At 37.9% G+C, this 26,003-nt stretch overlaps 1 protein-coding gene across 3 annotated transcripts in view; it reads left to right on the top strand.

The window, feature by feature from the left end:
* ATP7A (ATPase copper transporting alpha) overlaps positions 1-19,096 on the top strand; it is a 137,796-nt gene extending 118,700 nt beyond the window's left edge. For all 3 annotated transcript variants that reach the window (XM_055565107.1, XM_055565108.1, XM_055565106.1), the window contains 8 exons: positions 1,057-1,239; positions 2,947-3,163; positions 7,936-8,082; positions 8,809-8,951; positions 10,473-10,676; positions 11,193-11,310; positions 13,355-13,457; positions 13,862-19,096. In XM_055565107.1, coding sequence (XP_055421082.1) covers positions 1,057-1,239; positions 2,947-3,163; positions 7,936-8,082; positions 8,809-8,951; positions 10,473-10,676; positions 11,193-11,310; positions 13,355-13,457; positions 13,862-14,138 — 1,392 coding nt within the window. In that variant the 3' untranslated portion in view covers positions 14,139-19,096. The remainder of the gene's footprint in view (positions 1-1,056; positions 1,240-2,946; positions 3,164-7,935; positions 8,083-8,808; positions 8,952-10,472; positions 10,677-11,192; positions 11,311-13,354; positions 13,458-13,861) is intronic.
* The last annotated feature ends 6,907 nt before the right edge of the window (positions 19,097-26,003 follow it).

Below are 26,003 nucleotides of genomic sequence, written 5' to 3'. Positions count from 1 at the left end.
AAGAAAGCTGAGCACCAAAGAATTGATGGTTTTGAACTGTGGTGTTGGAGAAGACTCTTCAGAGTCCGTTGGACTGCAAGGAAATCCAACCAGTCCATCCTCAAGGAAATCAGTCCTGAATGTTCATTGGAAGGACTGATGCTGAAGCTGAAAGTCCAATAGTTTGGCTACCTGTTGCGAAGAACTGACTCATTTGAAATTACCCTGATCCTGGGAAAGATTGAAGGTGGGAGGAGAAGGGGACGAGAGAGGATGAGATGGTTGGATGGCATCACCGACTCAATGGACATGAGTTTGAGTAAGCTCCAGGAGTAATGATGCACAGGAAGGCCTGGCGTGCTACAGTCCATGGGATTGCAAATATTTGGACACGACTGAGTGACTGAACTGAACTGAACTGATCTCTTCTCATCTTGGTTCCTCAAGCTATTCATTTCTCAAGGTTCATTGAGTGTACTGTGAGGCAACTATGTTCTCTAATTCCAGATTATTCTTCCTTCCTGCCTGATCTGAGGTTCCCTCGTTGATTTCCTGAGCTGTATTCTCTGGCCAAGCTTCTCATCTAGTCTCAATAAAGTCAAAGCAACCCAGAAGGTTTTAGCTGTGCACACTTCAAATTAATTACTCAATTGTAATTATTTACCTACTGCCCAGATTTTTTTTTCCATACAGATCTAAAATTCATTAGTATTGAAAGTCTTTTTCTTTCCCTAGAGGCACTAGAGGCATCTCTAAGTTACCTATTAACAGTCAACTCTTAACAGGTAGTTCTAACTATTTAATACATGTTCACAGCACCCTGAACATTTGCCAGGAAGGGTTATTAGGTGTAACTAATGATATTTCTTCCCTTATTCTCCCTTGTTTTTAGTCTCCCAAAGACCATTTAGGTCCAATTAAATCAAAGTCAGTTTATTAAGAAACAAAACAGTAATGTGTTTGTCACAGTAAACCTTTTTTCTCATTTCTGGAATGCTGATACTAAGAATTATCAAGTCAAAAAAAAAAAAAGAATTATCAAGTCATACAGTGCATTCTGTTTTGATTTTCTTACAGGTAAAGGTAGTGGTATTTGATAAAACTGGAACCATTACCCATGGAACCCCAGTAGTGAATCAAGTAAAGGTTCTAGTGGAAAGTAATAGAATATCACGCAATAAGATCCTGGCTATTGTGGGAACTGCTGAAAGTAACAGTGAACACCCTCTGGGAGCAGCCATAACGAAATACTGCAAGCAGGTACAATTTTTCCCTTGTTTATTCATGATTTACATATATAATTGGTATGAAACTACAGAGATTTGTGTTTTCTCGTTTTATTTTGTATGTCTTAATGTCTTCATACAGAAAAGAATAAAGATGAAAATGAAAATTAACTGTAACCCTACAGCACAGATAACCTCAGTCAACTAAGAAATAAAATAGAAATAATACATATTTATGGGAGGAAATTTTAGATAGTTCAGCATTACATAATGAAAAAGGAAAGCCTCTTTCCCTGCCCCTTTCCATAATTCCTCTCTCCAAAGTTTAACAAGTATTAACCTGTTAATAGGCTTTTTGAACAACAGCTTTATTGAGATAAAATTCACATACTCTAATAGAAGTTCACCCTTGTAAAGTGTACAGTCAATAATTTTTAGTATATTTACAAAAGTGTACATCTGTTAACCATTTTTAGTGTATATACTGACATTTGTTATTTTTAAACTTTACATAGAAAGGTGATAATACAATGACCAGTCTTTGGTATCTTTTTAAAAAATTGTATTAAGTGATTTTTTTCCTTATCAGGACATACAGATTTGGTTCATTGTTTTTAATGCCTATATTATATTCCATCGTATGATTGGCTTTTTGGCTCTTAAAACCTGTAGTTAACATCCTTGTCAGCTTTTGCAAGTTTATCTCTAATGTTTAATGCCTATCAATGTAATTGCTGGATCAAAGGATAGGTACAGTTAAATTTTTATGAATGTTGCCAATGCTTAAATGGCAAATGTTATCAACATCCACACAAAAAGGTATACCAGTTTATACTTTCACCAGAAGTTGAATGACATTTCCCCACATTTTCACTAACACTTAATTTTTTCCAATTCAGTAAGTAAAAAATATTTATTTGTTGACTGTTTACTTTGCATTGTCTTAATTGTGAATAAGGTTGAGCATCTTTCCACATGCGTATTGGTCATTTGCATTTCTTTCTATACCCTGTTTGCTTATATCTGTTGCCTATTTTTTTCATAAGATTGTTTACCTTGTCTTATTGATTTGTATAAGTTCTTTGTAAATTATCTCACATAATTTTTCAGTTAAAATGTGGCAGTTTCACCATTGATGTTGCCATTTCTTTATTTGTTCTTTCCTTTATACCTATTAACTATTACTGACCTGGCTTCTATACACCCAAATCAAACAATGGAGAGGACAAAGATATAAAGAGCCAGGAAACAGTGATGGTCACCAGAATTCTTTGGCTTACTAAGGACACAGAATCATACTAGAGAGGCCCTCTGGTAACTAAAGGCTCTGTTCTTTGTTACCCTTTGCCCTGTACTAAATAGAAAATCTAACTTGACAATAGAATTAAATATTTAACTTGTAATTCTCTACTGGAAAGGACAGAGAATATTGATAAACCTTCCACATTTTCTTCCCCTAAATTTGGTATAAATCTTATGGAGTGGGATTTTTTAAAAGGATTATGAGGTTCTCCTGTAACTTTGAACATTATACTCAATGCTCTGTTCCTTTGTCCTTATCAAAACCCACTGTCAAATAGGCAATGATAAGTGACAATTTTATTCTAAACATTTAGAATTAACCAGGCCTGTAGATTGTATCTAAACATTTAGAATTAACCAGCAGTAATCTTTGATCTTGCTAATGATGACCTTGGATTGTTAGAACAGCAGAGGAAATCCTTCTGTTTCTATTTGTTAGGAGCTGGATACTGAAACCTTGGGTACCTGCATAGATTTCCAGGTTGTGCCAGGCTGTGGCATTAACTGTAAAGTCACCAATATCGAAGCCTTGCTACACAAGAATAACTGGAAGATAGAGGAAAATAATATTAAAAATGCATCCCTGGTTCAAATAGATGAGAGTAATGAACAGTCATCAACTTCGTCTTCCATGATTATTGATGCTCAGTTCTCAAGTAAGCTAATTTTCTTTGTAGTACCAATTATGGGACAGTTATTAACAGGTATCTAACCTTATAAATTGAACTGTTACATAAGAAACAAAGATTGGCATCATGGTTTCATTCTTGTAAATCAGTTTCACCACAGGCCTTCTAATTATTTCACTGAATTGCTGAAGAATGTTTTTCAACTTCACTCCTTGATTACAGTAGAGGGTGATAAACCCTAGCTCTAGCTGATCTTCCATCTTAGTTCAGCTGTCTTTATTTCTCACCACAGCTGCTCCAGACCTTTTGTATCTTTCACAAGCTCTTATGACCTTCTCCCTAGTTCTCTAAGCAAATTGTCTGGCTTATTTTTCACACAAAAATTTAAGATTCTCAGACATGTGTTCTTTCAGTTTTTTTTTTTTTTTTTTTTTTTTCCCCAGAATGTTTCCATTTTCAGAGAAAGAAGTATGCCTCTTCTTACCTAATGAATCCCCTCATCTTTGCTCCAGATCTCACCCTCTCTTGATTCCTCAAGGACCTCACACTCTGTTAGAGTATATCCCCTTGCTTCTTTTTTTTCCAACTCTTTGTCATAGCTCCTTCTCCTAAACATAGAAACATTTCTCCCATTGAAATCACTGTATTCCCATCTAGATTTTTGTCCCATCTGTCTGTCTTTTCATTAATATCCAAGCTTCTAGAAGGACTAGTCTAAGCTGGCTAAATTCAATGCACAGTCTGGCTTCTGCCCCATCCATACTAGTGAAACTATTTAAGTTTGTTTAGTCCCCTCTCCAGTGGTCAGTTTTCAGTCTTCATTGCTGCCTGACTTTGCTAAGGCATTTGACAATGTTGACCGTTTCTTCTGTCCTAAATTTTTTTTCTCCCTTGATTCCATGACCCTGCTTTCTCTAGAGTCTCCTCTCACCAATTTGGCTGTTCTTTTAAGTCCTCACCTGATTGCTCTTTTCTCCTACTCTCAAATGTTGGGTGTCCTCAGAGTTTTGGTCTTTTGTCTTTTGCTGATTTTACATATTCTCTCTATATAATCTCATTCATGCTTATTGCTTATTCTACCATCTGTAGGGTTTCCACTGCCACTCTAAAATCCGTATCTGCAGCAACACCACTTTAGCGAGTTTCTTGTTGGTCTATCCATCTGACCAAAACCAAGATATACATACCTAAGTGTACTTGCACCTCCCCACCCATTTGTACTTGAGTAATTTTGCTAACATTCAAACCTGATTATATCACTTTCTGACGAATACCCTTTATTGCAGTGGTTTATAACCTATTTTTGAGTCACAAACCTTTAGAGAAATGAGATAAAAGCTATTCCCACTACTCAGAAAATTTCTGTTTTGGACATTTGTATATATCCCTAAGCCCCTCCTTGGAAATCTGTTAAGGATCCTGGCCTTATAGGCTCTCCATCTCTGACAGGACAAAGTCCAGTCTATCTGTCTTTTGTTCAAGATCTATTCCCCATGATATGTCTCCTGCCTCCCTGCACCACCCATCTTGTGTTTTTCCACTGTCACGCATGTACCCTGTGTTTCGTTCTTATGGAACTACTTAAAGTTTCTCTGTACATGGTGTCATTGCATGCCTGTTAGATCACTTTATTTACTATTTTCTCATCTTTGAAGACTCAGCTCACATCTCTCTTTAGTGAAGCCTCCACTGACTGACATACATAGGCAGAGATATTTGCTCTTCCTTTTTAGGCATAACTATACTTAATCTGGCACACTGCATGATAATTCTTTTTCTGCCTGATTCTACTAAGTTGTGATTTCTTTATTATTTGTCAATGAATTCATAGTATCAAGCACACTGACACATAGTGATTTCGTTCATCTGACAGGTTTTATAAGCACTGTTCAAGATACTAAAGAATCAGCAATGAGCAGAATAGACAAAGACCCTATCTCATGGAGTTTACATTCCTGGTGAAAGAACACTAGACAGTGTGCAAATAAATAAGCAAGTAGAGTCTGTCTGATGGATAGTGCTATGAAGAAAATGAAGAAGAGCAAGTGGTATTGGGCATACTAGGGAATGCTATTTTATATAGGCTGATCGGGGTAGGCCTTATTGAGAAGGTGCTGTCTGAGCAAAAACCTAAGGCGAGAGAGGGAGAAAGTTATGTGAATATCTGTGACAAAAGCATTCCAGTTAGGAGGAATGTTGAGTACAGAAGCCTTAAGTGTGCTTGACTAGTTTGAGGAACCCTGTGGCTACAACGGAGTAAATGATTGGGAACTTTGTACGGACTTTGGTTTTTACTGTGAGGTGGAAAGCCATTGGAGAGTTTTGAGCATAGGAGTGACAGAATCTGACTTAATATTTTAAAAGTATTACTTGGGCTTCTCTGCTAAAAATACACTGTTTCTGTGGGTAGGGACAAGGACAGAAGCAAGGGGATAAGTTAGTGGGCTGTTGCCATAATCTAGGTAAAAGATGATGGCTTGGACCAATGTAATAACAGTAGAGGTTGTAAGAAGTGGTCAAATTCTGGATGTATCTTCTTCCTTTTTTTTTTTTTGACCATACCACATGGCTTGTGGGATCTTAGTTCCTCCACCAGGAATCAAACCTGTGCCCCTTGCAATGGAAGTCCTAACCACTGAACTGCCAGGGACTTCTCCAGGATGTATCTTGAAGGGAGAGATGACTGACATATCTCGCATATTGGAAATGGGGTATGAGAAAAACAAGAGTCAAGAATTAGGCCAAAGTTTGCAGCCTAACCAATTTAGAAGGATGGAGTTACCATTTAAACAAGATAGAGATCACAGGAGAGATAATGTTGAGGAAAAGTGATTAGGAGTTCAGTTTTTGACATGTTAAGTTTGAGTGCCTGTTACGTATTCAAGTGGAGATGTGTAAATGTTCTATCAAGGAAGCAGGTGGCTGTACAAGTCTGTAGACTTGGGAGTCATCCATTTATAGATCTGTGCTGTCCAGTGTGGTAGCCACTAGTTTCATGTGACTATTTAAATTAATTAAAATGTAGTTTAAAACTCAGCCCTTCAGCCATACTAGTCACATTTCAGTGCTCAATAGCCTCATGTTCTTAGTGGCTACTGTATTAAACAGCAGATATAGAACATTTCTGTCATCACAGAAAGTTCTCTTGGACAGTGCTGATATAGGTGGTCTTTAAAGTGATGAGACTACATAAAATCTTCAAAGAGTTGGGAATTCCCTGGTGGTCCAGTGGTTAGGGGACTTCTGCAGTGGCTCAGCAGTAAAGAATCCACCTGCAATGCAGGAGATGTGGGTTCGATCCCTGGGTCAGGAAGATCTCTTAGAGGAGGGCATGGCAATCCACTCCAGTATTGCCTGGAGAATCCCATGGACGGAGGAGCCTGGTGGACTACAGTTCGTGGGGTCTCAAAGAGTTGGACATGACTGAAGCAACTGAGTATTCACACATGCCAATGATTAGGACTAGGCACTTTGACTGCCATGGGCCTGGGTTCGATCCCTGGTCAGAGAACTAAGATTCTGTAAGCCATGAGGTGAGCCCCTGCAAAAAATCAGGAAGTGAGAGTAGACTGGTGGGGAAGAAGTTTAAGGATTAAGCCATGAAACACTACAAAGTAAGAGATCAGGGAGATGAAGAATGATCAGTAAAGAAAACAGAAGTGGTAGGAGGTAACTCATAAGAATGTGGTGCTCTAGAAGCCAAATGAAGAAAGTATTTCAAGGAGAGAAAGTCAACTGTGTTAAATGCTAATAGAGCAAGTAAGATGAGGACTAAGAATTACCCTTTACGTTTATTAAAGATCACTGGTGTACCATATGAACAATTCTTTGGCATAAGAGAGACAAAAGTTCTATTGGAACAGGTTCACAGGAGAATGGGAAGCTGATACAGACAACACTTTGTAGGAGTTTTGCTATGAACAGAAGCAAAGAAATGGGGCAGTAGCTAGAGAGATAAATGAGATCTGTTTTGTTTTCTTTTTTAAAAATAGGACTGTGTGCAGCAGAAGTAGAAAATATGATGATGCAGAAGAGAGAGGAGAGAATTGTTGGAGAGATGTTCTGAAATAGACGAAGGAGAGGGATCTATTTATGCAAGTGGAGAAGTTGGCCTTAAATAGGAGTTGGGGCTGTTCATAGTAACAGAAAATAAACTAGATCAGTATGTACAGAGGCTTAGGTAGTTGGGTATATATGGCAATGAGAGCTTCTGAAAGTTCTTTTCTGATTGCTTTTATTTTCTTCCTGAAGTAGGAAGCACATCATTATCTGGTATGAGAATGGGAGAAAAAAAGGTATAAAATAGCCATCTAGAAGGAATGGAGAATGAATGGACTAGGGAAATACAGTAGAATTGCCAGAAAGCACTAAGGGCCCACTTAAAGTTAGTAAGATATCACTGTAGTTCTGTGTTCTTATCTAACCATTGATGGTTGTACTGATGTACACTAAATATTTTTAACTTTATTCAATTGCCATGGAAGATCATAAGGAAATGTTGAATGGAAAGCATCACCAAGAAAGTAATGCTTGAACTAGCTTCTAAGGAATATGATGCAATTTGGTATTTGGAGAGGAGAGATGAGGACCTCCAGGTGGAGGCAGCAACATGTGCAAAGGCCCAGAGGCATAGAAGAGCAGAGTATGTTCCTTGAACATTTGGAAATCACTGTCATAGGCTATGTTCTACCAAAAAAACCGATGTAGTAACTGCAAGCTTAGAGAGGAAGAATGTCCCTTAAGGGTTGCTATAAATATTAAACAAGTTCACTAAATGTTTCTTCTGTACTTTCTTTCAGATGCTCTTAATGCTCAGCAGTACAAAGTTCTCATTGGCAACCGGGAGTGGATGATTAGAAATGGTCTTGCCATTAATAACAGTGTAAATGATTCCATGACTGAACATGAGAGAAGAGGTCGGACTGCTGTACTGGTAGCAGTTGATGGTAAGGTTTTCCTTAAGTACACTGTGACTCAGTGTTGTGATCTCAGTTGTTTTCTGTATATTTTTGAGAGATATCTGAACTATGAGGGTTATTCAAAAGCAGCCTGAATGCAAAATAAAAATGTCAGCAATGCATAATTGTTACTGATTAATTTAAAATTCTCTTGCATTTGCCTGGCTTTTATTAAATTATTTCTTAGGGTAAGTTTGTAGCTGTGAGATTAATTAGTTAACATTTATAATCTTTGCTAAGTATGAAGGCAGTATCTTACTATGGCCTTTTTAGGTCCAGGGAAAAGCAGAAAATACCATTTACTTTCATTTTTGAAATAAAATAGCTACTGCAGTGATTTTTCCCCCCCAGTATAAAATGCCAGTTTTGAAGAAGGTATTGGGTTTCAGTTTCATTTGCCTTTAAATTAGCTAAAGTGTTTGGAGCTCTTGGCAATACTTCTCTAAAGGAAGAATGTAAGTCTTTTAGTATCTAGTAAAGTTTATTTTCATTTTCCTATTATTACCTTCATTAGTAACCCCTATCTCACTCTGAGATTTTCACAGCCAAGAATAGAGGCTTACTGTGGGGTTATGTGGGCTTAGGGGTATTTGGAGTTAAGCTAAGCCCTGAACAACTTTGTTTAACAAAAATCATTTCTTTCTGAAATTTTAAGTCAGACTTCTTCTGCTTTCACCATATTCCAAATTCTATTTTCTGGTGCTCCTATACTAGATGAGCTGTGCGGTTTGATAGCTATTGCTGATACAGTGAAGCCTGAAGCAGAACTGGCTGTCCATATTCTGAAATCTATGGGCTTAGAAGTAGTTCTGATGACTGGAGACAACAGTAAAACAGCTAGATCTATTGCTTCTCAGGTAATGGGTTTACTTAGTAGTTGGGGTGGGAGTATGTGTTAACTTCTAAGTCTTCATGTACTTTTTCTTTCTTCCCTTCAGGTGCTAAAGAATTGGTACTACCTATTATTTTCATTATCCCTGAGTAGCCATACCTGGTTCCTTAAAAAAGAATTGACATACTGTCTGCGCAGGAAGGGCTTTGCACTTTTTTCTGGAACTGTTATAAGTAAAAAGCTATTTGCTTAATTCATGAGATGCTTAGTGACATTGTACACAGTTTCTGTTGATGCTTCTTTGAAATGTTGCTCGTAGTCTCTACCAGTGCTGCCAGCCTAAGCTAGGCTCTCATCCTCTCATGCCTAAAGTACAGCAGTAGCTCCATGCATGGCCCTCTCCAGTCCATCCTGGATACCACGGGTAGAACGAACCATCTCTTCCGTAGCATTTTCCTGCTACTGATCCCCCACATTTGCCTTCCCTCTAAAATTTTTCTCATGTTAGTCTTTTCTACTTTGGAATGCCTTCTCCCCTCTTCTATTGACTAATAGAAGTAATATATAAATACTGTCTTGTACAAAAAGATACAGAAGGATATAAAGTAAAAAGTTTGTCACCCTTTTCCCAAGCTTCCTGTCCAGCCCTCTCCCCTTACACTTTCTTATATACTTATTGTTCATATACAGATGTATAGTTCTGGTATTTTCAACATAAATTGGATCATTTTTGTACAAATTGTTTAGCAGTTTGCTGTCTTTCAGATAATAATATATATGCCTTGTCCATGTCCTTGGAGCTTTGGCCATGTCTGAACATATAAAGTTACTTCATTCTTTCTACATCATTGCATTGAATTCCATGGTGTGAATGTATCATAATCGGCTTAACCATTCCTCTAATAAAAAATAATAATTTATGTGCTTTTGAAAATTTTGTTGTTACAACTAAGGCAGTAATATACATCCTTGGGCATACATCTTTTTATACATGTATAAGAATGTCCAAAATATAGCTAGGAATGGAATTCCTTAACCAAATGACATGCACACTTTGATAGATGCTGGTACATGCCCTCCAAAATGACAGTACACATTTACACACTTAGATACAACAGTATCTAAGAGAGCTCATTTCCCTATAGTCTTACTATCCCTAGATATTACTAATATTTTAAAATTTGGACATCTGGTAGGTGGAAAATGAAGGCGCCTCATCATATAAAATGATGAACCATCATTGTTATGTATATAAAATCACTATATAAAATAGTAAATATTTTATATAAAATATAACAGTTATATTTTAGGCTTTGTTGTTTTTGTTATTTAGTTGCTCAGTCATGTCTGACTCTTTTTTACCCCATGGACTGTAGCCCATCAGGCTTCTCTGTCCATGAAATTTCCCAGACAAGACCAGGGGTCGAACCTGCATCTCCTGCATTGGCAGACAGATTCTTTACCACTGAACCACCAGGGAAGCCCTATATTTCACGTACTCAGTAATATTTCTTGAAATGAGTGGAGTTTGTTTTTCCTCATGTAGGTTGGCATTACTAAAGTGTTTGCTGAAGTTCTACCTTCCCACAAGGTTGCTAAGGTGAAGCAACTTCAAGAGGAGGGGAAACGGGTAGCAATGGTAGGAGATGGAATCAATGACTCCCCAGCTCTTGCAATGGCTAATGTTGGAATTGCTATTGGCACAGGCACAGATGTAGCCATTGAAGCAGCTGATGTGGTTTTGATAAGGGTAAGTCTGGTGGCCTGACCTTTGAGGAGTGTGAGACTGCTCTGCATGGTCAGAGATGATGTTGTATATTGAACACAATGACTCTGTCCTTCTAATTTCCATCCTCCTGGCCTTTGAGAAAGGGAGAATTCAGGATGGGAGTATGAGAAGTCTTAGTAATTACTTTCAGACTTTCTCAATTCAGGGGAGCAAATGAGAATGACAAACTTCTAAATGAATTAAATTTAGGAATATACATAGAGCACAATTATCTTCAGCAAGTACTTGCTGAAGTTATTTTAGTGGGGTTTAGTCCCTGTACCAGCATACAACCCTAAAAGTTTTTTCAGAACCCTGAGAAAAAAATTCTGAAAAACCTCTTCCAAGACTGACTCAAATTTTTAGCAGTATCTGAGATTTGAGTTAATTCACATATTTCCCTAAGATATGCATCATCTTTGTCATACATGGTATCAAATACAAGTTACTAGTTAAGTTAGAATCTATTGCTAATATCATAAAAATTTCTGTTCTCAGAATGATCTTCTGGATGTAGTGGCAAGTATTGATTTATCAAGGAAGACAGTCAAGAGGATTTGGATAAATTTTGTCTTTGCTCTAATTTATAATCTGATTGGAATTCCTATAGCTGCTGGTATGTGATGGTTAACTTGTATTGCTTTTTTCCTTAAGTCATTAGATGCCTATCATATTGGAAGTTTTAGTCTTCTTCTTACTAGTTTTGAGCCCAGTTTTGTATGTAGCCTGCTAGTATGGTGAGAGATAATATTAAAGTGAAAGTGAAAGTCACTCAGTCATGTCCGACTCTTTGCGACCCCATAGACTATACAGTCCATGGAATTCTCCAGGCCAGAATACTGGAGTGGGTAGCCTTTCCCTTCTCCAGGGGATCTTCCCAACCCAGGGATCAAACCCAAGTCTCCTGCATTGCAGGCGGATTCTTTACCAGCTGAGCCACAAGGGAAGCCCAAGAATACTGGAGTGGGTAGCCTATCCCTTCTCCAGTGGATCTTCCCAACCAAGGAATTGAACCAGGGTCTCCTGCATTGCAGGCAGATTCTTTACCAACTGAGCTATCAGGGAAAATCAGTAATTTAAATTTTCAGCATTTTCATTATGCCTTAAAATGTATAATCATTCAGACAGGTTTATTTTATTTTACCTTTTTTTCCCCTCCAACTTTGTATTTTGAAATTTTCAAACCTACAAAAATAAGGGAAAAAATGATATAATAAAATCTGTGTACCCTTCGCCTAAATTCACAGTTAATATATCTTGCCACATTGCTTCATCTCTTTCTCCATATGTACTTATTTACTTGGTCATTTATTTTTTTTTTTGCTGAAGAGAATAAATTTACCTTTAATCTCACTACCCAAATACAACTATTGTTGGTATTTTAGTTTGTACATATCTTTCTGATCTTTTTAACTCTGTATCAGTTTTTATCTTGTTTCATTGTTGTAATTATAACACAGAGAGAATGTTCGTAATGTTTTAAAATACCAACAGTTTTTTAGGTTGGGGAGCCAGGGGTGTGTGTATGTGTGAGAGAGAGAGAGAGAGAGATTGAACAAAAGAATATGACCCCTCCAAAAAAAAGAATATGACCCCCCAAAAAGCAAGTTAGAATTATTTAATAAGCATCTGATCATCCCTGTTACCTAGGGGCTTGGTAGGTGTTAACAATAACATGAGAAAAATAGTTATCAGACTTCCCCGGTGGTCCAGTGATTAAGAATCCTCCTGCCAATTCAGGGGACACGGGTTCAATCTTCCCTGGTCTGGGAAGATCCCAGATGCTGTGGAGCAACTAAGCCCATGAGCCACAACTGCTGGAGCCCACGCTTCTCGACTACTGAAGCCATCACGGTGAGAAGCCTGCGCACTGCAGTGAAGAGTAGCCCCTGCTTGTTGCAACTAGAGAAAGCCCATGTACAGCAATGAAGACCCAGCACAGCCAAAAATAAATAAAAATTAAATAATTTTTTTAAAAAAGAAAGAAAAATAGTTATCACATTTTGTTCTCTCTGGTTAGAGAGCCAAAGATGAACATGAAGAACATGAGAACAATTACAAAGCTGGTTATCAACAGGGAAACACAGATACAGAGAGGACAAAGTAGAAGAACAATCAAAGTCCAGGGAGATTAATTCATGGAGCAAATTATTTTTGAAAAATTATACAAGTAATATATGGTCACTGTAGAAAAAGTACAAAAATACAGAGTAGCACATAAGAAAACTACAAGTGCAGTAAGTCTATCTGATCTCTATCATTTGAACAAATTTTAAAATGTCTGTCAAAACCAAGTGTAGATAAGTTTGTAGAATATGAACTCTAATACACTATTGGGGGGTTTGTGATCTGGTATAGCCACTTTGGAGAACAACTGAGAAGCATCTACCTAAAGTTGAAGGTGTGCCCATGTTATAATCCAGCTGTTTCACCTCTAGGTATGTACCCTAGGGAAGTTCTCAAACAGGGAGACATGTACAAGAATGTTCACAGCAACACTCTGTTAGTGAAAAATCGGCACTGACATAAATCTGTACCAACAGAAGGATAAATTGCTGATTAAATATTGAGGAAGGAAATGATTTGTATATATGTATTAGGAACACATTGGTAATGTGTTTAGTACTGTCTGCTCTAATTAATCCAAACTTATTTCCTAGGAGTTTTTATGCCCATTGGTTTGGTTTTGCAGCCCTGGATGGGATCTGCTGCAATGGCTGCTTCATCTGTTTCAGTAGTACTTTCTTCACTCTTCCTTAAACTGTAAGTATAATGGCTTGCTCACGCTTCTCTTTTGTATTCCTTTTATCACCCACAGTGAGTCTTGCTAGGTTTTATTCTTGTATTGATTAATGATAAGCCCAAACTGTTTTTAATAATAAATATTAACTTTATGTAATTACCTCCTTGTGTAGTCTATACAGAGCAGCCACAAGCACTGTGGGGTGTAAAATCTATGCACCGGCTCTGAGAAGTAGGATTTCGGATCATGTGACCTCACACAACTCCTTTTGAGCTCATTTCATAGCAGGGGCCACCTTTATACATTTCATACTATCCAAATCTCTTTTCATTTTTTTTCCCAAATCTCTTTTCATTTTTGAATGTAACAAGCACCTGGTTCACATTTGATTATTTCAAACTAGTATACTTTTTCATCTTTCCAGTTACAGGAAACCAACTTATGAGAATTATGAACTACGTGCCCGAAACCAAATGGGACAGAAAAGTCCTTCAGAAATAAGTGTTCATGTTGGAATAGATGATACCTCAAGAAATTCTCCTAAACTGGGTTTGCTGGACCGAATTGTTAATTACAGCAGAGCCTCCATAAATTCACTACTGTCTGATAAACGATCACTAAACAGCGTTGGTACCAGTGAACCTGACAAGCACTCACTCCTGGTCGGAGACTGCAGGGAAGATGACGACAGTGCGTTGTAACAGGCCACAGAGGATGCTGCTAGAGGATGATGTCCTGCACTGACACAGTATTCATGATCACCTTAGCTTTTTAAAATATTGCAAGGCTTTATGTTGGTCTCATGCTCTCATTTTAGGGAACCTATTTAAATTGCATTTGTCTGATGGCAAAAATATCTTTTTCAGGGCATCAGCTCAGAACCTAGCTTTATTGAAAATGAAATTCCAGTATTTTTTGTTTTCACTAGCAACAGATAAGGTAGAGCAGTGAGGTTTACAAGTCCTACAGCTGAAGATGCTGAATTGCTGCTGAAGTCATAAATAATTTTTTATTTGACTAAAAGTTCAAGAAAAGATAATTAAACATTGCAAAATTTGAGTGCATAATCTTGAGATTCTTGAGCCCTTCTCCCTGCCTGCCAGATTGGGGAGCAATGGCTTTCAAAGCACTGTATAAAACATCTAGTTTTTGAAGAAAAACAGTAGAAATTGTTTAAAAATAGACGTGCCTTATTTATTACAGGCTTTCTTCCCCTGTTATTCTCCCTGCATCTTGGTCTTTGTGGTTGCTTTCTTAGATGCCCCAGTGTGTTTACTTTTGTTATGTTCTTTCAAGTGAGCTAAGTGTAGATAGCTTCTCATTGACAAAAGTAACTGACAACTTTTCCAGTACCTTCTTTGTTTGTTTGTCTTGTAGCTCAAAGACCTTAAGGGCCTATATACTTCCTTGCTTCCCATCTTTCCACTGTTAAAAAAAATAGATCAGATTCTTCCTTCAGTGACTCCTTAGCTCTGTGTAATCTTTCAGTTCATTCCCGCTGAGTTCAGCTATAAGTTCTTAGTATTGTCTGTCAGCCTTGGTTCAGAAACTTAAGATTTTGTGCCACTTCTACAATTGATTTTTTTTCCAAAGATTGACACTACCATCTTTAACATATACTGGTCATAAAGTTACCTCGTTGTTATTCTTGCTGTTCTTCAGTAACTCAGTCACATCTAACTCTATGCCACCCCATGGATTGCAGCATGCCAGCTTTCACTGTCCTTCACCATCTCCCAGAGCTTGCTCAAACTCATGTCTATTAAGTCGGTGATGTCATCCAACCATCTCATCCTCTGTCGTCCTCTTCTCTTCCTGCCATGAGTCTTTCCCAGCATCAGGGTCTTTTCCAGTGAGTCATTTCTTTGCATCAGATGGCCAAAGTATTGGAGCTTCAGCTTCAGCATCCATCCTTCCAATGAATATTCAGGACTGATTTCCTTTAGGATTGACTGGTTTGATCTCCTTGCAGTCCAAGGGACTCTCAAGAGTCTTCTCAAACACCACAGTTCAAAAGCATCAGTTCTTCGCTGCTTAGCCTTCTTTATGTCCAGCTCTCACATCCATACGTGACTACTGGAAAAACCACAGCTTTGACTATATGGACCTTTGTTGGCAAAGTCATATCTCTGCTTTTTAATATGCTGTCTAGGTTGGTCATAGCTTTTCTTCCAAGGAACAAGCTATAGTCACAGTCTGTGACTGGAACCCAAGAAAATAAAGTCTGTCAGTCTTTCCATTTATTCCCCATCTATTTGCCCTGAAGTGATAGGACTAGTTGCCATGATATTCGTTTTTTGAACGTTGAGTTTGTTTTTTTTTTAGAAACAGTTTATTTTCCAATTTCCAAACCAAATTTCCATTTTGGTGGAAGTTTGTGGAAGTTCTACAAGTGTCTGGAAGAACAGCTTACGACCACTCAGTGGTGGTTCCTACCCATTCTGTGGCCTGGGCAGTGGGGGCTGCAGACCAGTCTTCAGTGGAAGGCTGAGCACTCCGTTGAGTTTTAAGTCAGCTTTTTCACTGTCCACATCTAGAGGCTCTTTAGTTCCTAATCACTTTCTACCATAAGTGTGGTGTCATCTGCATATCTGAGGTTGTTGATATTTCTCCTGTCAGTCTTGATTCCAGTTGTGCTTCATCCAGCCTGGCATTTTGCATGATGTACTCTGCATATAAGTTAAACAAGCAGGGTGACAATATATAGCCTTGATGTACTCCTTTCCCAACTTGGAACCAGTCTATTGTTCCTTGTCTGGTTCTAACTGTTGCTTCTTGACCTGCATACAGGTTTCACAGGAGGCAGGTGAGGTGGTCTGGTACTCCCATTTCTTTAAGAATTTTCCACAGTTTGTTGTGATCACAAAGTCAAAGGCTTTAGTGTAGTCAATGAAGCAAAAGTAGATGTTTTTCTAGAATTCCCTTGCTTTTTCTTTGATCCAGTGGATATTGGCAATTTGATCTCTGGTTCCTCTGCCTGTTCTAAATCCAGCTTGAACATCTGGAAGTTCTTGGTCCACATACTGTTGAAGCCTGGTGTGGAGAATTTTGAGCATTTCTTTGCTAGCATGTGGAATGAGTGCAGTTGTGTGGTAGGTTGAACATTCTTTGGCATTACCCTTCTTTGGGATTGGAATGAAAGCCTGGATTCACTAAATCTGTCCTTTTTGGAAAGAATACAAGACATTAGCTGATATTTATAATTTAATAGATTTTAATTGTCTTATTGTTTTAGATAATCTCTCAAAATGACTTTAAAATAATGCCATTACACTAAGCTGCTTTTTCCAAAAACTATAGTAAATTGTAATACAGAAATAAGAATTTCCCTAGATTGTGATACGTTTTAGCCAAATCTATATTTGTCTGTAGTTTAAAATATTTGCAGTTGCTAGTTAGTGTGATTGGCAGATTTATAGGCTTCTCATTGGCATATAAATTTAGAAATTGCCCTGTGAGTGCCTGGGAGTTAATACATTGGTCAGAGGTATGGGACTTGTATGACTATTTAAACTAATTTGTTATCTGCAAGGTGGATTTCAGATGCAGAATATGTAAGTGAAAAAAACTCGTAAGTTCCTAAAATCGATTCCCATTTTCACATGTAAAGCTACTAACTCAATGCCTAGCACATAAGATTTATACTCAGTAAATATTAGTTATTATATTAAAAATTGTTTTTACAGAGCAGAGTCAAATCCTGTGGGAGTAGGGGATGGATTTCTTCTTCCCCAACTTCCTTTTTCTCTTGTTCTTTCATACAGACTCAAAAAGTTTACAACATAATTCTACATTGACTTATTTTTTTTTACATTGACTTTTAAGATTTGGAAAAGATCTCATTTTTATCTCATCTATCTTAAAAAGAGAACTAAAATGTGATGAAGGTGCTTTTAATCTAGAAAAGCAAACCAATTTTAATGAAAAATGAATGAATTTGTATATCTAGGCTCTTTTTAGACCAATGCCTATGCCATCTTCCATGCTTTCAATTTGAATTTTAATACTTGTTTCTTATTTCAATTCCAGTGGTCCATCATACCATAACTTGTTTCTTCTAGAAGAAATAGCTAATACAAAAAAATGTATAATAGAGACTTTTGAAAAAAGAGACAGCTTTCCCCTCATTCTCATTCCTGTCTCTCTGAAGCACTTGAACATAGCCAGTTACTACTTTTATTTCATGTGTGTGTTAGAGTTGTCCATTTGGCCCCACATGCCAAGAGATGCACGTCATAGGACAATGAGAAGAGAGCCTATATAATCTGAGAAAAATCAAGAATATAATTTAGCCTTTTGTACAGGAATAGAAAACATGCCATTTCGAAAGAATCCTGCTTTAAATATCTGTCACTATCTTTGAATTCTCTTCCACAAGTCTCTTGCAATTCTGAGCTCCCATTAGCTTCCTAGAGCATATGTAGTCACCAAACAGAGAGGTGATATATGGAGGGGATCAAAAACCCTGCTTTTAGTTAGCAACTAGCTTTAGGTAATTATTTACTATGAGAACAAACTTTATAAATGTGTGCATATGCATCTGTGTTTACTCGTATCATACACGTATACACATGTTGCCATATAGAAGGAAATGGATTTATATTTGAATTTGATATTAGAATATTTGAAGTTCGTTTTTTGTTGTTCCTTCGTCACTCTTTTGTATTCATTCAGCAACCATGCCCTCAGTCTGATGATAACAAGGATGTTTTCATATCCAGTGCTGATTCAGACTCAACTAAGGGGCATCTTTTATCTTAAATACCCAAAGATGCCTTTTAAATTTCAAAGGTTAAAACATAACTATTTAGTGTCATAGTCTAAAGAAGTATGGTTGTCAGTTGTGACAATAGAAGTGTTATTTTTCCTAGTTTAGCATCAACATTTTAGAGTATTAGATTTGATGCCTTGTGAACAAATAATTTTATACTTTGCTTTAACTTTTTAAAAGTTATTCTATTGGATGTATTCCTTGTTAAGAATACTTAAAATTGCATTGTAGACAAAATGTTTCCAAAAATTTAAATGTCCATATCTTTTATATACACAGCTTAAAAATCAAAAATGTATGTTCTTAGAGAATTTTTTCCATTACTTGTGGATCTTGCTTTAAAATTATTTTCCTTAATATTTATTTTACTCTATTTTGTTATTTTCTTTGGGTGAGGCATCTGGTTACTGGTTGTTTTAATAAGAATAAAAACATTTCTGGACTCACTCCTTTTAGATTTTTTTGTTTCTTTTCTATATTTTAAAAATACTGTTTTACCAAATATAAAATATTTAGATTCATGCCAAATTATTAGCTATTTTTACACTAACTTTCTGTAGTCTTTCTGAAAGTTTATCTGGTATGGGTAACCAGATAAAAGACAAAAGCACGAATTCTTGTTCTTCAGTGAAAAGAGCTTCTGTAATGGCATTGATAATAAATGCCTTTTATAGCCAAAACCAGGCGTCTCAATCTTATGCTTTTAAAGAAATGTTTAATTAACCATTGTTGGTTAATACCCAAAACATCAGTGGACAATGTTGTGCAATAATCATCTTCTGTAGTCAAGATATTCAGTAGTTTGTTTTTCCATAAGCATGCAATTGATCATATTTCTGCCAAGGATGTGCCTTCAACTTTACAATTATAGTATTCTAAAAAAAAGAATTTTTTTGTCAGTGTCTGTTTTGTTATATCATCCAACTCCTCTGCCAGAAGTTCCAAACTACCTTGTGGTTTTAGGTGTCTTTTTTTTTTTTAATCAACAGTGGGGCAGGATTGGAGGCAGTACCACAAATTCACTATGAGAGGGAAGAAATCTGTTTCCCTTCAGACTTCACTCCTCTTGCTGTATCTTTTAGTGAGGATAAGAAACAAAGGAATATAATTGTCCTCCTTTCCTTCATAGCCTGTAATACTTTCTTTATAGATTGTCTAACCTAAATGAGCTAAATGGAGACAAGAGCTTTTCTAGCAACTGGGGAGTCCTATACAACAGTGTGTATGAGGATCCTGCCCAAAATATATTCCCATACCTAAACACTTATTCAAGTTAAGGAAGGGTTTTAAATTTATTTGTAAGGAAAAACTAAGTTTTATTTCCCTCTCAAATCCTTGGGATTACTCAGGGTATGAAAATAAGATTAGAAATGAAAATAGAAGAAAAAAATCACTGAGGTATCTGCTTGGCTGGCCAGCCCTCTTTCTTACTGGAGTCTTGACTGACCTCTGAGAAAGACGTGCAGTCAGGTTTCAAAACCTTCCAGACAAAACCAAAGCAAAACAAAGAAGCCAGAAACCTTCTGTTGAGGGAGGCTTTAAAGGCCCTGCTAAAATTCAAATAGAGATGAGAGAGATTGGGCTGCTGCTTTCACAAATTTGACTACAGCCAGTGAGCCCTAGTCAAATTTGTGAATTGCTTAATGCTTCCTTTCATAGATGTGACCACTAGTTGTGGAAATGAGTGATGAGTAAGGTGTGAAAGTCAAGGTTCTTGAGGACAAGGTTTAAATGAAATTGCTAGTATAAATAGGATCTCATGCAATTTAAATCTGAAAACTTCTATGCAGGCAGTTCCCTGAAAAAGTTTGAAATAGTCTTTGGCATATCGTATCTATTGCCCTTGAATGGCCCCCAGCTTTTCGTTGTCAAAGCCCTTCCCCCAGCCCTCAGGCCTGTCTGTAAACTGAAGTGCTGCCATTACTTGAGCATTATTTGCTTCTCCCTCACCCAATCAAAATTTCAATTTCTTCATTGCAGTTATTAGCATCACATAATAAAAAACTGAGATTAATTCATTCTAAAGTACTAATGACCTTTAGATCTAGCCAGAAGTATTAGCAATTACTTAAAAAGGTTATTTTAAACCCAAATAACTTTATAAGTATTGAAATGAAAAACAACAGGCCATGTAGAAGAGGTCATTGTAGAACATAGAATCAGTTCTAAGCTCTTCCTCCTTCTTGTAGCTTTTTACCTTTCACTTTTGCATCCACTGTTTCTTTTCTTTAATATTTATTTATTTATTTATGGCTGCACTGGGTCTTTGTTGCTGCATGCGGGCTTTCTCCAGTTGTGGCAAGTGGGACCTACTCTCTAGTTACAGTGCACGTGCTTCTCATTGTGGTGGCTTTTGTTGCAGAGCATGGGCTCTAGGGCACGTGGGCTCAGTAGTTGCAGCACCAGGCTTAATTGCCCCATGGAATGTGGGATCTTCCAGGATCAGGGACCAAACCCGTGTTCCCCTGCATTAGCAGGTGGATTCTTACCCACTGCACCACCAGGGAAGTCCCATCCACCATTTCTTTAAAAGCACCACATCTCCATAGTGATAGAAAGAGCATTGATTTTGGAGTCCACCAGACCTATTTGCAATATTCCAGTTCTGTTATATACCAGCTGGGTGACTATATTATTTAATAGTTTCCTATTGCTGCTTAACAGATTATAATAAATTTTGTATCTTTAATTTTTATTTTGTATGATAGTTGGTTTGCAATATTGTGTTAGTTTCAGGTGTACAGTACAGTGATTCAGTTATACATATATCCATTCTTTTTCAGATTATTTCCCACTATAAGTTATTATAAAATATTGAGTAGGTCCTTGTTGATTATCTATTTTATATGTAGTAATGTATATATGTTAATCCCATATTCCTAATTTATCCCTCCCCTGCCCTTTTGTCTTTGGTAGCTGTAAATTTTTTTTCTATGTCTGTGGGTCTATTTCTATTCTGTAAATAAGTTCATTTGTATTTTTTAATTTATTTATTTTAATTGGAGGCTAATTACTTTACAATATTGCAGTGGTTTTGCCATACATTGACATGAATCAGCCATGGGTGTACATGTGTCCCCAATCCAGAACCCCCCTCCCACCTCCATCCCCATCCCATCTCTCAGGGTCATCCCAGTGCACCAGCCCCGAGCACCCTGTCTCATCGAACCTGGACTAGTGATCTATTTCACATATGATAATATACATGTTTCAATGCTATCTCTCAAATCATCCCACCCTTGCCTTCTCCCACAGAGTCCAAAAGTCTGTTCTTTACATCTGTGTCTCTTTTGCTGTCTCACATACAGGGTCATCGTTACCATCTTTTTAAAATACCGTATGTATGCATTAATATACTGTATTGGTTTTTTTCTTTCTGACTTACTTCACTCTGTATAATAGGCTCCAGTTTCATCCACCTCATTAGAACTGATTCAAATGCATTCTTTTTAATAGCTGAGTAATATTCCATTGTGTATATGTACCACAGCTATTTTATCCATTCTCATTTGTATTTTTTAAAGCTTTCACATATAAGTGATATCATATGATATTTGTCTTTGTTTACTTAATATGATAATCTCTGGTTGCATCCATGTTGCTGCAAATGGTAATTTCATTCTTTTTTCTTTTTATGGCTGAATAGTATTCCATTGTGTATATGTACCACATCTCCTAAGTATAAAGGAGATATATTATGTCACACAGCAAGAAGTCCTGAGAGGGGCAGTTCCAAAGTTCATTACCACTGACATAATCAAAGACAAGATGGCTATAGCAGCTCCTGGAATCACAGCTTCACTTAATAACCTCCAAAAACCTTGTGTCCCAGGTTTTTAAAAACTTCTTATTTAAAAAAATTTTAGGACTTCCCTGGTGGTCCAGTGATTAAGAATCTACCTTCCAGTGCAGGGGACGCAGGTTCAATCCCTAATCAGGGAATTAAGATCCCACATGCCATGGGGCAACTAAGCCTGTGAGGCACAACTAGAGAGAGAAGCCTACACCCTGCAAGGAAGAGCCCATGGGCCATAGCTAAGACCTGATGCAGCCAAATTAATTATTTTTACTTTGAACATACAATAAAATTGGCTCTTTCTTCTGGTATGCGGTTCTGTAAGCTGTAGTACATGTGAACACCACAGTAGTCAGTACACAGAGGAGTTCCACCAAAACTCAACTCACGTTATCCCTTTGCCACATTTGCCCTTCATTCCTAACTTCTGGCAACCACCGATCTACCTTTTTGTCCTTATAATTTTGACTTTTTAAGAATGCCATATAAATGGAACCATACATTGTGTAACATTTTGAGATTGACTTTCACTCAGCATAATAACTTTGAGGTCCATTAAATTTAATGTGTATATTAATGACTTTATTTATTTATCTTTTTGCTCTAGTAGTAGTACTACATTGCATGGACTTAGCATTGTTTTCTTATTCCTTTCTCCATTGAAGGATATTTGTTCTATCTAGAACTAGATAGAACTAGTTGTTCTAGTTTTTGGCAGTTGTGAATAAGACACTCATGAACATTTGGGTTTAGGTATTTGCATGAACTTGGGTTTGCATGAACTTAAGTTTCATTTCTCTAGCAATGTGGTTCTCAAATGGGGGCTATTTTGCCATCCCAAGGGATATCTGACAATGTTTGGAGACATTTTGTTTGTCTCATCTTGGTGGAAGGGGGTGCTACTTGCATCACTGGAAAGCACAAATCAGGGATGCTGCTAAACATCCTCCAAAGGATAGAACAGCCTGCTTCCCACCACCCAATCAAGAATTAGCTGGCCTGAGATGTCAGTAGTGCCAGGGTTGAGAAATCCTGGTCTAGGGTAAATGCTCAGGAGTTTGTTTGCTGGGTCATATGATGAGTGTCTGTTGGTAAGAAATAACCAAACTCCTCTAGACTGGTTGTGCCATCTTACATTCCTGCCAGTATTATAGGAGAGTTCCAGCTATTCTTGCATTCATGGATCACAGCCTTGTGGCAAAGGGGCTTGTATAACTCAATGACACTCTGAGCCATGTCGTACAGGGCCATCCAAGACAAATGGGTCATAGTGAAGAGTTCCTACAAAATGTGGCCCACTGGAGAAGGAAATGGCAACCCACTCCAGTATTCTTGCTCTGAGAACCCCATGAATAGTATGAAAACACAAAAATATATGACACCAGAATATGAGCCCCACAAGTAGGAAGGGGTCCAATATGCTACTGGCGAAGAAGGGAGGGCAATTACTAATAGCTCCAGAAAGAATGAAGTGGCTGGGCCAAAGTGGAAATGATGCTCTGCTGAGGATATGTCTGTGGTCAAAGTAAAGTTCGATGCTGTAAAGAACAATATTACATAGGAACCTGCCAAGGATATTGCATAGGAATAGTTAGATCCATGTATCAACCCAGTTCACCAGCAGAAAGTATAGGGATTAAGAGAAGCCACATGGTCCTGGGTAAACAGTGATACCATCACAGCTCTGTTCCTTACCGGCTAGATGACCTTGGACTACTTATTTTTCTGTGTCTGTTTCCTTATCTAAAAACTGGAACAATGATATGTACTTCATAGAGTTACTTGTTACCCGAGTAAATACATGTAAAATACTAATTACACCTGGCACATGATAAATTATTTCTATTTATTTATTATTTATTGGCTGCATTGAGTCTTAGCTGAGGCACGTGGGATCTTTCCTTGTGGCACAGAGGCTTCTCCCTAGTTGTGGTGCACAGGTTTAGTTGCCCCAAGGCATGTGGGATCTTATGTCCCTGACCAGGGATCAAACCCATGTCCTCTACATTGGAAGGCATATTCTTAACCACTGGACCACCAGGGAAGTTGCCATTGCCTATTTTTATTCAAAAACAAAAGAGGATACATAGAATAGGTGAGAGTTTTGTAAAAGCCAAAAAGGGGTCCTTTCCTCCCAAAAAAGGCATTGTTACAAACCTCAGGGATCTTGCTAGGGAATGTCTCCTGACTCACAAAAAAATATGTTGTCCAGGGGTTAACCCCCCTCCCCATTATGATGTTTTTGCAAAACATACTATTCTGCTTGTATCTCTTTTTCTGAGAAACACCTCTACTGAAATCTTGTAGTTTCAGTACTTAAAAGTGAGAAGGACTGGGCTATCAAAGGAAGGTTTCTCAAAGGAGTGTGACACACATGGTAGAAAATCTTGGCCCCAGATACTCTAGAGGTGTATGAAGGAGAGAGTACTAAGGTTAAAACTACTAAGACCTGGCTAGAAATTTCTCAGTTCTGCCAAGAATTGGTCCTGTAAATGGGTTTTTGTGATGTTTCTTCCTCCCACCCTTTAGTAATGGTTTCAAGTTAGTTCTTGATCATGTTGTAGGTTCAGAATTCAGTCTCTTTACAGGCTGCCGGGGTCCAGCCCCAGCAGGATCCAGGGGTACCCTCAGGATGATGGCCTAGGCGATAAGGATAGCAAAGCGGAGAGATCAGAGGCTTGATCCTCCTTGATTAACACAGAAAGCCAATAAAGCTCCTGTGTTCCAAGGAGTCATCCTGAAAGAAGAACAGAGAGAGAAAAGGAGAGAAAAGGGAAAAAAAGAACAACACGGGGAGACCAGGCTTCGGTGAGCGAGGCCCATAACTTTATTTTCCAAAGGAACTTTTATACCTTGACTTGTACATAGAGGGAAATGAAAGATGCAAAGTCATACAGAGTCAGCCCAAACGTTACATCTGTTTTGTCTTTATCAAAACCAGGATTTTTTCTGCATACCTTTCCCATAAACAATGTTGTGTACATTATCTTCTGGCCTTGGAGGCCTGTGGACATTTTATGACCCTTTTTTGATAAAGGCTGATCAGCCATAAAACTTGTTTTCCCTTAAAGTGTTTCTTCTTTATTTCTCCCAGCCTCAGAAAGTACTAAACAGAGTTACATTCTCACGGAGCAAAGGTGCAGTGGGTCACAACAAAGAAAGAACCAATTAGCTCAAAGGTCTGATGTGGTTAATTCCAAGGCTGCTACTTGTTTTTCCTACATTCCAACTATGTTAACCAATGCACTCCCAGGTGCACAATGGATAAGGGATATGGGAACTTGGCAGCAAGCATTGGCCCAATAATGAAGCCCTTCACCAGTACTATCTATTCTAATAATTTTTCATCCCTTAAAGGACTCTATGCTCATTAGGACTTTTAGAATGTTTTGGCTTCCCATGCCTTTCAAGGCTGGGGAATTGTGAACAATCATGTGTGTTAATTGCAAGAGTATGGATAAACCTGTCAGGCAAGCTAGAATGCCAACAGAGGGGTTAAAATAGAAATATTCCTTTCATGCCCAGGAGACTTATTAATTAAAGCCCTAAGTTGACTTTTTCCAGAGAAAGGTGGTCGGGGATAGCCCCTTGTTAATGTCAGAAGAGTTGGTGACAGGCATAATATAATAAACAGTAGACAGATTGTGGTTTTGGGGTAGATGCTCGAGCAGATTCAGGGGGTCCCTCAAGGCCTGATCCGCCTTTGCCTGTCAGGTCTCTTCCGCATGACCTTTGTCATGGGTGGGATCTCCCGTGGTGGCTCCCAGCAACAGGCTTCTCTTGGGCATCATTAGGAGAAAGTAACAAATTCTGCACTTCAAACCAAAGAAAATATAAGACAACACAGGCAATACTGTCAAACTGGCAGCCAAGTTTGTGGTAGAAAGGAGTCACAGGGGAAGGAAGCAGGATGAGACAGCCTGACCACAATGCTCAGACACAGCTGAGATCTGGATGAAGATGAAGCACACCCAATCCATATGTGCAATTCTAGACATT

This window comes from Bubalus kerabau, chromosome X (genome assembly GCF_029407905.1).
Source record: "Bubalus kerabau isolate K-KA32 ecotype Philippines breed swamp buffalo chromosome X, PCC_UOA_SB_1v2, whole genome shotgun sequence".
Classification (NCBI taxonomy): Eukaryota; Metazoa; Chordata; class Mammalia; order Artiodactyla; family Bovidae; genus Bubalus; species Bubalus kerabau.
This window is presented reverse-complemented; position numbering and strand designations above follow the sequence as displayed.